A 13,000-nucleotide genomic window follows, 5' to 3' on the forward strand; every position below is an offset into this window, starting at 1 on the left:
GTGATAACTTGTTAGGTATGGCAACATAGGTATGATCAGGGAAGTGGTCACAGAGAAACTATCTACAAACATTTCTTCTAAAATAGTTAAAACTTAGCATTAACATATTCTGAGAGATGAAATGAAAAATGAATACTGGCTTTCACTCCTTAGAAACTGGCTGGGCATGGTGGTTCACACCTGTAATCCCAGCACTTTGGGACGCCGAGGAATGCGTCAGGAGTTCGCGACTAGCCTGGCCAACATGGTAAAACCCTCTCTCTACTAAAAATACAAAAAATTACCCTGGGAATAGTGGTGCGCGCCTGTAGTCCCACCTATTCAGAAGGTTGAGGTAGGAGAATCGCTTGAACCTGGGAGGCAGAGGCTGCAGTGAGCCAAGATCATGCCACTGTACTCCAGCTTGGGTGACAGGGCGAGACATTGCCATTATTCCATTTTTCTAATAGAAACTTGACTTCAGCCAGGCACGGTAGCTCATGCCTTTAATCCCGGCACTTTGGGAGGCCAAGGTGGGCGGATCACTTGAAGTCAGGAGTTTGAGAGCAGCCTGGTCAACATGGCGAAACCCTCCACTAAAGTCTCTACTAAAAATACAAAAAATTAGCTGGGCATGGTGGCATGTGCCTGTAATCCTAACTATTAAGGAGGCTGAGGCAGGAGAATCACTTGAACCGGGGAGGCAGAGGTTGTAGTGAGCTGAGATTACACCACTGCATTCCAGCTTGGGGGACAGAGTGAGACTCTGCACTCTGTCTCAAAAAAAAAAAAAAAAAGGAAACTTGATTTCAAAAGAAAAAAACCCAGTTGATTCTGATTTATAAGACACTTCTACTTGTTTTTAAAATCCTTTTAAAAATCATTAACTCTGTAAAATGAAGCATATTCTCATTTTAATGAAAGGTCTGAGTCAAACATTTCAAAGGATGTCATGCACACATTACTTTAGACTGATGGAAAGACCTCATCATAATTCTAACTTCATCTCAGTTTTTCACTTACACTAAAATGTGTGTGTGTAAAGCCTATCTTATTATTTCAACTTCCTTAGTTCACCCAACTACAGGTAGCGTTTATGGAAAATTTGAACACTACTTTTTAGTTTCCAATGTCCTCTTCTTGTTAACACTTTAGGTTAGAGATATTACTTAAAAACAATGTTACCAGGAAAAAGAACTAAAGATGACTAACTCTTAAAGATAACTTTAATGAGTTGAAATGAATAGCTTCATTTCTATCACCACTTCAGAAATACATATAGCTTTTATCTGTTTTTACTGTCTTTTTTGTTTTGTTTTGTTTTTACAGGCATGCACCACCACACCTAGCTAATTTTATATTTTTAGAGACGAGGTTTCTCCGTGTTGGTCAGGCTGGTCTCAAACTCCCGACCTCAGGTGATACGCCCACCTTGGCCTTCCAAAGTGCTGGAATGACAGGCCCGAGCCACTGCACTGGGCCTATTATGTCTTAATATAGCAATATTATGGCTGGGCATGGTGGCTCATGCCCATAATCCCAGCACTTTGGGAGGCCGAGGCGGGCGGATGGCTTAAGCTCAGGAGTTCGAGACCAGCCTGGACAACATGGCAAATACCCATTTCTACAAAAAAATAAAAATAAAAAAAAATTAGCTGGTCATGGTGGCTCATGCTTGTAGTCCCAGCTACTCGGGAAGCTGAGGCTGGGGAATCGCTTGAAGTCTGGGATGCAGATGTTGCAATGAGCCGAGATTGCATCACTGCACACCAGCCTGGGCAACAGAGTAAGACTCTGTCTCAAAACAAACAAACAAACAAACAAATGAAGAATTTGCATTGCTCACAAATTTCCAGGTAATGCTGATGATGTGGGGACCACACTTTGAGAACTAATGGTAAAAAATAATGTCCATGAGCTGTGCTCAAATCAGGGCTTAATATGTACAAATAACCATTAGGCAGATGAAAGAAAAACCTCATCTATATATCTTATACTAGAATAACTGCAACTAACCCAACTTTCCCATTACTACTATTATTACTACTATCTGAGCTATCTGGTCTTAACTTAGTAAATCTCTCAATTTTATTCAGTATTTCCAGTTTCATCCAAATGAATGGCAAATAGTACATTTTACATGTACAAATGTCTATACACAGATATCCCTTGTCTGTTTTTTCTTCATTTAATATTTTCTTGTTGCTTGTATTATCCTTCATATTTGATCCTCTATTACTTCATGGCTTTCCTATTTATCCACAGTGACACTGCCTCTCATCCTATTATTTATTCTGTATTTGCCATATCTTAGACACCAATTTTACCAAGGACATAATTCATTGAGTTTTACATTTAGTTCCTTTTGTTTTTAATAATACATCTATACCAATATAACTAAGAATCAAATTTCTGTGCTTTCTCAAATCTGGCAAAGTAGAGTGGTTACTGAATTTTCTTCCTCTTTTTTGGAAGAACAGTGCAATGCTGTTGGATTATTTTTAACAAAAATTTTATTAAGCATTCAAGGCTACACTAAAAGCTGGAGTTATTTTAGTTTAAGTTCAATCAGTTAGTGTTTCATAAACAGCCACTATGTATATCTTGAATGTCCAACTCTTTCCTTCTTGGAAAACTTCTTTAATTGTGGCATCTACATTTTAAAATGTAACAAATAAATAAATAAATAAATAAAATGAAAGAAACCTAAGACGTACTTGCATAATTGTTGAGATCAAACTGTGACAGAGCATCCACTTTCTCTTTTGGTTTTTTAGGACCTGGTTTGGGGTCTTCTCTTTTTTTCCCAGTAGAATCTTTGGAGTTCTTTTGTCCTGTACCATTAGGTACTCCTTCCTGATGGTGTGCAGAGCTGCCATTGACGAGGTCAACCCCAGTTGTGCCTGCAGGCTGGTCATCAAATGGCCTACAAAAGAATAACTTGAGATATTACTATTTCCACCTATTCAAACAAAAGAAAAATGTTCTTATTGGCAGTTTCTAAAGTTCATTCTAAGACGAAACACTGTTGGGATAGAAAACTCTTAACTGTAACCAAACAAGCATTAGTGACTTTTGTTCAGTACAACCTTACTAAAACCGGGTTTCCCAAGAAAGTAGACTAGCTCCCTAGAGTTCTTTCCAGCAATTAAATTCTAGAATTTTAATTATACCAGAAGTTCTTAGAGTCTATTTGTCTATCACATTATGAGCTAATTAACGCTGTTTATAGCAGAAAATTTCTGTGATCCAAGCAAGTTCAAAGTATTCACAAATGGATGCTCTCCAAAAGTGGGCAGCATATGAAAACAAAAATTTTTAAAAAGCATTCTATATTTACAACTATGTACATTTAAAAAAAATGTAATCAGATTTACACATTGATAATAATTATTTTAAAAAACTTAATATGGAAATAATTCACTTCACAAACCAAATGTATCCCCTACAGTTCTTAATAGTTCTTATTTCCTAAAAGAACAATTTCAGGTTGATTTTTTTAAATTTCCAAGTGAAAATGATCATGGGAAATGGGTTTACTAACTCATTTTCATCTTAGCCTATAGTATTACTCAAGATAAAAGCTTACCAGGTCCCTGGCCATAACCTGAAACATTTTAAGAATGAGTTCATTTCTTCTATGATGCTCTTATAAAAAACATTTAATTATAATTGTCACTGCCATTTCTACAGGTTCAAAGTTGTTGCTATCTATGTGGCACAAAAATCTTGCTACATAGTTGAGATTTACATAGCACAAAAATCTTATCAAAATTTTCCCTGAGTATTGTTACTTAAAATTCTAATAGTTTGGTTACAGGAAATGAACTATTCTGTTTATTTTGGTTATCCCGATTCTCTTGGAATTTTAAGGGAATGTTCAAATTCCAAGTAAAAATTTCCTTTTTCTAAATCATCTGGAACAGCAAGATGATTTTCTCTAATGCTGTAATTTGAACGTATCCCTCAAAAGTTCATGTGTTGGGCCACATGCGGTGGCTCACACCTGTAATCCTGGCACTTTGGGAGGCTGAGGTGGGCAGATCACCTGAGGTCAGGAGTTCGAGACCAGCCTGGCAAACATGGCGAAACCCCGCCTCTTCTAAAAATACAAAAATTAGCCGGGCATGGTAGCATACGCCTGTAATGCCAGCTACTAGAGAGGCTGAGCCAGGAGAAATGCTTGAACCCAGGGGGGTGGAGGTTGCAGTGAGCAGAGATTGCGCCACTGCACTCCAGCCTGGGTGACAGAGTGAGACTCCATCCCTCACCTGCCCCTCATTAAAAAAAAAAAGTTCATGTGTTGGAAACTTGGTCCCTAATGGCAATGCAGCAGTGGTGAGAGGTGAGAACTTTGGGAGGTGATTATGTCATGAGGGCTCTGCCCTTCTGAATGGATTGATCCTTAACAGGTTAATGAATGGGTTATCAAGGGAGTTGGTTAGTTATCATGAATGGGTCTGTTATAAAAGCCAGTTGTGCCATCTCTTGTGAGCCCCCTCACCATGTGATAGGCATGCTGCCTTGGGACTCTGCAGAGTCTCTACCAACAAGGCCCTCATGAGATGTCGCCCCCTCAACCTGGGACTTTGCAGCCAACAGATTTGCAAGAAATACATTTTTCTTTATAAATTACCAAGTCTCAGGTATTTAGTTATATCAACAGAAAATAGACAAATATACCTCACGAGTATAGTAACCTGAAGTGCTAAATATGTAAAACTAACGAACTCAGATTAATACCATACAGTCCAAATAAATTGTTAAATTCTTATCAGCTCAGGCTGCAAACCTGGCAGTTGGTCTAAAAGCAGGGCACACATAATAATGATTACTTACTATATACCAGGTATTAAGTGCATCAAAAGTATCATCTTAGTATCTTCACACATTAAGTGCTATTATTTTCTCCCCATTTTACTGGTGAGGAAGCAAAGGGGAAGCAACTAGAAAGTACTAGAGCCGAGATTTGAACCTAGGCATTCTGAATCTTAACTGCTACTTTATAATGCTTTCTAACACTAAATAAATCGATACTAGCTTACTATAACCTCCCAAAATGCTGGGATTACAGGTGTGAGCCACCGCGCCCGGCCCAACATCTGAATACTTAAAAAAAACAGGCCAAGCGATAGGTGCAGGCAGGCGGATCACGAGGTCAGGATATCGAGACCATCTTGGCTAATACAGTGAAACCCCGTCTCTACTAAAAATACAAAAAATTAGCCAGGTGTGGTGGCGGGCACCTGTAGTCCCAGCTACTCGGGAGGCTGAGGCAGGAGAATGGCATGAACCCCAGAGGTGGAGCTTGCAGTGAGCCGAGATCGCGCCACTGCACTCCAGCCTGGGCGACAAGGTGAGACTCCATCTCAAAAACAACAAAAAACAGGCCAAGTTTAGCTTACTTGAGAAAAATTATTTTTTTTTAAAAATCCATTGCCATGGCAATTATGTTATTGGTGTCCTTGGTAGTAGAACAGGGATTTGTTTTCTGGGCCTCTCTCTAGAGTGACAAAGTATATGGTTATAATATTAATTTAAATCTCAGAGGACACCTGTGTAGCATTAGAGGTTTATGAGGAAAAACTGAGAAAGAAGGGAGGGCTACTCATCAGATAACTTACCAAATAAGGACACAGTACATGTCCCTCCCTAGATGCGTACATTTTCCCAAAGCTATAAGTTTCCAAGAGGACTCTTCTGGAAAATGTAACATAGCAGGCAAAGACTCCTAAGACACCTTAACCTCTCTTCCTTAAGCACCCTTACACTTTGAGAACAGAGAATAAAGCATTTGGGAAGAACAATGTTTTTTGGTCCTTTATCTAGACTGGCTCTTTGCATAATTCAACCAAGAACTCTACTTTTAGCTTCTTTAAAGGTGCAAAAGCAACTATATTTAAAACAAAGTACTCACCCTCTCTTCCCACTTTTTGATGGTGGGCCACTTCTCCTTTCATTTCTAGGACCCGAGAAATTCCTTCCTGATTTGGGCGGACCATTGTTGCCACGTCGATTTTGACGATCTACTGGTCTCTGACTAGAAAAACTTCTCTTTGCAATTTCCCTCTTTGGAGGTAAAACATTCTCTCCAACCTTTACAACCGTTTGTGCATTCAAGTCAGCATTTTTTTTTTCATCCCTCTCTCGCCTCTCATTGAAATCACTGCTTTCAGAAGCTGTTTCCCATTCTTCATTTGCCTGATCTGAAGAGTTCTGATTAGATAAATCTGGTGTCTTATTCCCCGAAATATCCCCAAGAGTATTAACTGGTTCTTGAGCCACATTATTAACTGTGCCATTTGTAGGCACTGCTACCACCTCATTTGATTTTGAAGCAGCCTCCCTCTCTCTTAGCCGTCTAAATCGAGGTGGCTTGTCTTGCCTTGGTGGTCGGGTAGGACGCTGCCTTCGAGGCCTTTCTCTAGCTGGGTCAAATTTTCGCTCAAATTTTGGAGGTCGTTTATCTGCTGCTATAGGAATAAACTGCTCATGTCTTCTTGGCGGCTCTCCATCTTCTGGTTTAGGAACTTCTGACTGCCTTGGGTTCCACTGATTGTCCCGATAAGCTGGTCTTCGTAAAGCGGAAGGGCGTGATGGACGGCCTCCAGGATCCCTTCCACCACGCCTGAATGTTCCCCCTCTGCCTCTCCTTGTAGGCTCTCCTTTAGGAAGAAAGCCTGGTTTAGCTTTATCGTCATCCCTTACATAAGGCTTTTCTAGCAGTCTATTATCTATTCGAACATGATTATCAGGCTTGAAAGAAGATTGAGGCTTTACAGGTTTTTTGTTTTCAGGCCGTTCCTCTCTTTTGGGAAGTTTGCCTTTACTTAAACTGTCCTTGTCACTTGCACTTTCATGAATTTCACTGTCTGTGTCAGTCTCTGAACCCCGCTGTCGTCTTCTTTTGGGGACAACTTCAAAATCAGAGCTCTCACTCCGTGTTTCACTTTCTTCTCGCTGTCTGAGAGGCCCTGAGGGTATATGCTCTGCTCTTGGCTTATTGTCTCTATACTGAGGATAATCTCGAGTGTGTCCCCTACCACCCCTGCCACGCCCTCCATAAGAACCTCTATAGCTTCGACCTCTGGAGTAATATTCACCTCGGCCTCGACCTCTGTATCCTTGATCTGGAAACCAATCTCTATCTCTAGCTTCTTTCCAGTAGGTCCTGGGAGGCAAAGTTGATTCTTTTTTAACCGCTGGTCTTGAATCTGGTCGGGGCTTCTCTATAACAAGGTCTCTGCTGATGACTTTCTCAGGTTGTTTTTCTTCTTTGACTATTGGTGCTGCCACAGTCTGTTGGTTTACAGTCTTAACTGCAGGCTCTACCTGAACAGTACTCACAGGTTCCAGAGACTTCTCAGTATCCTGAGATGGTTTTTGAGCCAAAGTTGCAGTTTCTGTTGAAGGAAATTTCTCTGCTTCTGGTTGAATTGGTGGTGGAACCGACTGTGGCTGAATCGGTGCTGGTGGCTGAGGCGGTGGTGGGGGAGGAGGAAGATCCTTCTTTTCCGTCTTTTCAGGCTTTACAACTACTTTTTCAGTGACCTTTTCAGTCTTTTCTCCTTCTTTCTCCTTCCTCTGTTCCCGTTCCTCTTTCATATCTCTAAGCACAGGTTTTTTAATGGGACCTGATCTTCTCACAGGTCTATCATTACCTTCTTCCCTTCTGTTGGAGCTTGGTCGTGGGCCCCAACGAGTTTCTGATTTAGATTTATATACTTTTTCAGGTTTTGGTCCTTCAGAAGATCGTATAAAACCTTCCTTTTTTGGTTTCTCCTCTGGCCTTTCTGTTGGTTCTTTTGAATCAATGCATCTGCTGGTTACTTTAGGAATGCCTGCAGATGTTTCACTTCTCTGCTCGTCTGGTTTTTGCATATGGTTAGATCCATGGGAAACACTTCTTTTCCGGGAAGGCTGACTTTCTACAGCTGAAATCCGCTCCTCTTGAGGAGTGGATAAGGTCTTTTGATCAGGTGCTTCAAAACAAGCAGATTGATTATTTGCATCAGTATGGTGAGGTCTAACATCTTCCACAGATCTGCTTAAAAACTTTTGTACTTCTGCCTCACTTGATTCTCTGACAAAGTCTGCCTTTGGATGAGCCTCTAACTGATTATGTTCTACAGAAAAAGCAGCAGTAATCTGTTCCTGGTCCAACGCAGCTTCAGACCTATGATGATAAGAATTCAAAGGTATAACCAACAAAGCAATCTTTCCCATGTGTAAGTATATAGCAAAATAATCCCTCTAAAACAGAAAGCAATGACTCTTAACCATAATGAGAATCTTTCTCTCGCTATATAAAAAGTTTAGAGGAGAATTACTCACAATAGCCAAGAGGTGGAAACAGCGAAAATGTGGTATACACATACAATAGAATATTATTCAGGGATAAAAAAGAAGGAAATATTGTCATATGCTACAACATGGATAAACCCTGAGAACGTTATGCTTCAGTGAAGTCAGTCAGTCAGGACAAACATCTTACATGAGGAACATGAAGTAATCAACCTCATCAAAGCAGAAACCACAATGGTGGCTGCCAGGGGCTAGGAGTAGGGGGAAATAGGAAATATAGGTATAGGTATAATATAGGAAATACAGATAAAGGTAAAAATAGGAAATAAGTATAAAGTTTCAGTCATGCAAGATAAAAAAAGTTCTGGAAATTTGCTGTATAACGTGCTTACAGTTAACTACATGGTACTATATGATTAAATTTTTGTTAAGAGGATATATCTCATGTTCTAAGTGGTTTCTGCCACAATTAAAAATAAATAGGGCCGGGTGCAGTGGCTCACGCCTGTAATGCCAATCCTAACTTTGGGAGGCCGAAGAGGGCGGATCACCTGAGGTCGGGAGTTCGAGACCAGCCTGACCAACATGGAGAAACCCTGTCTCTACTAAAAATACAAAATCAGCTGGGCGTGGTGGCACATGCCTGTAATCCCAGCTACTAGGGGAGGCTGAGGCAGGAGAATCGCTTGAACCCGGGAGGTGGAGGTTGCGGTGAGCTGAGATGACGCCACTGTACTCCAGCCTGGGCAACAAGAGTAAAACTCCATTTCAAAAAATGGGCCTGGAGCGGTGGCTCATGCCTGTAATCCTTGCACTCTGGGAGGCAGGAGGATCACTTGGGCCTCAGGAGTTTGAGACCAGCCAGGGCAACATGACAAAACCCTGTCTCTACAAAAAATACAAAAATTAGCCAGGTATGGTACTGCATGCCTGTAGTCCAGCTACTCAGGAGGCTGACGTGGGAGGATCACCTAAGCCTGGGAGGTCAAGGCTGCAGTGAGCTGTGATTGCATCACTGCATTCCAGCCTGGCTGACAGAGCAAGACCCTTCTCAAAAAATAAAAATAAAAAATAGAAATAAATAAATGAAGTTTATTCCTTAAGGAAAAACAAAGTTAAGACCATGCTGATGTGAATTTCTAATCCATCAAGACCAGTAATTTCCACCTAGAATGAAAGAGTACACTTGAGTAAGCTTATCTGTCCCAATTAATTACAAATAATTATAAAACATTATAAAACATTACCAAAAAAATATACCCCATAAAAGGGCAGGAAGTTCTAACTGTACGGCTATAAATTATTACAGTCATCACCAACTGTGCACCATTTCAAAGTTAACTTTGTATTATTGTATTTGTCCTCATCTTGGCCTTAAAAATGTTCCCTAAAATACTGTTAAAAAGAAACATCTCACTAATGGAGAAATTACATCTAGCTATATTATATAAGCATTGTAGATACACTTAAATTTCTTCACACCTACTCTACAATAAAGACATCCCAAGTGGCTGCACACGATGGCTCACGTCTATAATCCCAGCACTTTGGGAGGTCAAGGCAGTCAGACTGCTTGAGCCCAGGAGTTCAAGACAAGCCTGGGCAACATGGCAAAACCCAATCTCTATAAAAAATACAAAGATTATCACAAGGTCGGGAGATCGAGACCATCCTGGCTAACACGATGAAACCCTGTCTCTATTAAAAATCCAAAAAATTAGCCGGGCGTGGTGGTGGGCGCCTGTAGTCCCAGCTACTCGGGAGGCTGAGGCAGGAGAATGGCGTGAACCCGGGAGGCAGAGCTTGCAGTGAGCCAAGATCGCGCCACTGCACTCCAGCCTGGGAGACAGAGCAAGGCTCTGTCTCAAAAAAAAAGAAAGAAAAAAAAAAACCAAACCAAAACAAAACAAAAAAACCCCACAAAGATTAGCGGGGTGTGGTGGTGAACGCATGTAGTCCCAGCTACTCAGGAAGCTGAGGTGAGCCGATCACTTGAGCCTGGGAGGTGAAGGCTGCAGTGAGCCGAGATCGTACCACTGCACTCCAGCCTGAGTAACAGAGCAAGTTCCTATCTCAAAAAATAACCTACCAATTTCAACAATTAATACTAAATTACAGCATACAATTGAGTACAGAACCAGGTTACAAAATGCCCTAATGAATACAGAGAATATGTCCAAAGAGTAAGTGTAGCATGCTAAATTAAATAGAAGGAAACCAGATGTATGCTTCAGTCCTAAACTGGAATAATCTTCCGAAACACTACACAGTTTTCCTTTCACCAAAATATTCTGTATAGTCTATTAAATTGAAATAATTTATTACCTTACATCCTCAGGTTCTTCTGTTGCTTTGGGAGTAGTTGCTCGTTGAGGCTCAGCATGAGGATAGGGATCTGACCCCCACAGCATACGAGGCTCAGAAAGGGAAATTGCGTGATCTCTTGCAGATCGAGCTATATGCTCAAATGACTCAGAACTGTTCGGTGACCCTTCCATCTGGTCTCTTCTCATTAATGGTTTAGGAGGAATCATTCCTGTAACAAAAGTTCAGAAAAAGGTGAAATGAGGATTTTGAAAAATGAACGAAACAAAACCATGATTGACATAGAATACAGATTATTAATTGTTACGTGGAATTCTCCATATTAAAAGCATTTTTTTTCCTGAGTAAAAGATTGGTGGAAATTATGTAAGGGTTGTTCTGTGAATGAAATTTTATTACTGCTGTTTAAGAACTGAGGAAGCAAATTAAGCAAAATCACAATAGCAGCCTGTTTTACTTCAAAAGAAAGAAAATATTATGCATATAAAAATCAGACAGCAAATATTGTGACTCTGGATGTCAATACGAACATCATGAAAATTATACCATGATAACTTTCAGAGAAAATTCTTTCCTAAATTCCATCAACCTACCTTAGTTGGTCAATATTCTACACAATATGCCACTTAAGTTTCCAAATACCAGTATAAATGTAAAAATCAAAACATGATTTGTGATCAGCTTATCATCCCTAAATTTTCCTCTGTAACATTTTGGTAATAGATTATCTTGATTTATTCTGATGGATTCCATAAAAGACTGCTAATTCACTCTTTTTTTCCCCCTAACCTAAAGGGAAATTCAAGTGTTAGGTTGGTAAATGATGGAAGAGGAACTTGAAAAGGAATATATATAACATACGGACAAAATTCAAATGCTGAAAACACTTTAAACAAGAAAATCAATGTAGCCAATAACAGATACTGTTAATAAGACATAATTATTTCCATCTGAAGTTTTAAATAATACTTACAAAACAGAAATGAACTAGTATTTTGTTCCTGCCACATAAGTAATGTGAGTGTCAGATATTTAATTACTCGATGCTGAAAGTTACACCATTTTGATTAAAAATCTGGAGGTTTAAGTTTTTCCTAGATTACAACTCTCAAAGGAACTGAAACTAAAAGCAGGGGGAAAAAAATTTTGATCCTGTAAAACTATAAATGCAAATTCAACTGACCAGGATGAATGGGTGGAATATCCATAGCAGGTCTTCCTGACATCATTCGAGGATCCATGTAGGACTGCATCATGAGCCACCTTGGATCAAAACCCATAGAAGCCAAATGCTGGGGATGAGGCTGCATAGGCTGATAAAGAGGTCTGTGTGGTGGAGGAGGGACAGTACTACTGGATGGTTGTGAAGGAACAGTCTGTGGAAGTACACCTTGCTGTTGCTGCTGCTGCCACTGCTGCTGTTTCATCTGTTCCTGAAAAAGTAAGATCCCATGTCTTGAGATTTTAGTTCCACATGACAAATTAATATAATCAATCATATCACAAAATAATGGCCTGTTTTGAATCCTTGAAGGAAGAGTTCAAAAGATATTTAACAGTTAGAGTTGGCAAGACAAAAAACTGAAACATGAACTGTAACATTTTACCTTATACTCAAGCACTATATAATCTATCTCCTAGAAATGGAAGATGGTGTCTATAAATGAGGCAGAAGATCAAAAGGAACAACACAGAAGGTCAAGGTAAAACCCACGTTAACTTTTATTTACGAGGAAAAATAATTTCAAGGGAACTTTGTGTGCTTTACGTATTATAAGTTTTATGTCTAATTTCCCACACTGTTGCATAATAAACCATTTCAATCACACATATATGATAAAATATTTTTATCATTACCTGCTGCCGCTGGAATCGTGGAGGTAAAGACTTCTGAAACTGTTTGAAATAGCCAGATAATACAGCCGGCCGAGGTTGAGACCCTGATTCAGGTTCTGTTTCATGCACCACTGGTGTGGCTTCCTTTTCACTACGATTGCTGTCTTGTCTAATGAAAACGGGTTCCTCCTCTGCTCAAAGAAAAGGTGAAAGGTAATAGTATTCATCTATGACACTTATCAAACACAGGATTTTTACACAGACTGAGGTATAATAAAAGTTAATGAGGAAGAAAATATCCTCAACACTCTAAAACATTATTTTCTATTTTAACATTGGTAGTTATCAATGGGGTAACATTAGATTATCAAAACCTTAGATTTCCTAAAAGCTGCATTCTTAGAGATGGAGAGCAGAGATCCAAATGCTTCGTCATATAAAATCTACGTTTGATTTTTTTTTTTAAATAATGAAACATTTCCAACTCTACATATTTTTTGTTTCAATAAACATCAATGTAATTGTCAGTATTTACTGGTAGTTCATTAAAATCTAC

General features: G+C 39.6%; 1 protein-coding gene across 14 annotated transcripts in view; it reads right to left on the reverse strand.

Annotated features, from left to right (window-relative positions):
• Positions 1-13,000, reverse strand: part of PRRC2C (proline rich coiled-coil 2C) — a 108,481-nt gene that overhangs the window by 46,621 nt on the left and 48,860 nt on the right. For all 14 annotated transcript variants that reach the window (XR_004032608.1, XM_030823981.1, XM_030823978.1 and 11 more), the window contains 5 exons: positions 12,466-12,635; positions 11,792-12,041; positions 10,609-10,819; positions 5,897-8,155; positions 2,697-2,905 (listed from right to left, as the gene is read on the reverse strand). Coding sequence is in view for 13 of the 14 variants with exons in the window: in XM_030823981.1 (XP_030679841.1) it covers positions 2,697-2,905; positions 5,897-8,155; positions 10,609-10,819; positions 11,792-12,041; positions 12,466-12,635 (3,099 nt within the window). In the remaining variant the exon portion in view is untranslated. The remainder of the gene's footprint in view (positions 1-2,696; positions 2,906-5,896; positions 8,156-10,608; positions 10,820-11,791; positions 12,042-12,465; positions 12,636-13,000) is intronic.

This window comes from Nomascus leucogenys, chromosome 12, assembly GCF_006542625.1.
Source record: "Nomascus leucogenys isolate Asia chromosome 12, Asia_NLE_v1, whole genome shotgun sequence".
Taxonomy (NCBI): domain Eukaryota; kingdom Metazoa; phylum Chordata; class Mammalia; order Primates; family Hylobatidae; genus Nomascus; species Nomascus leucogenys.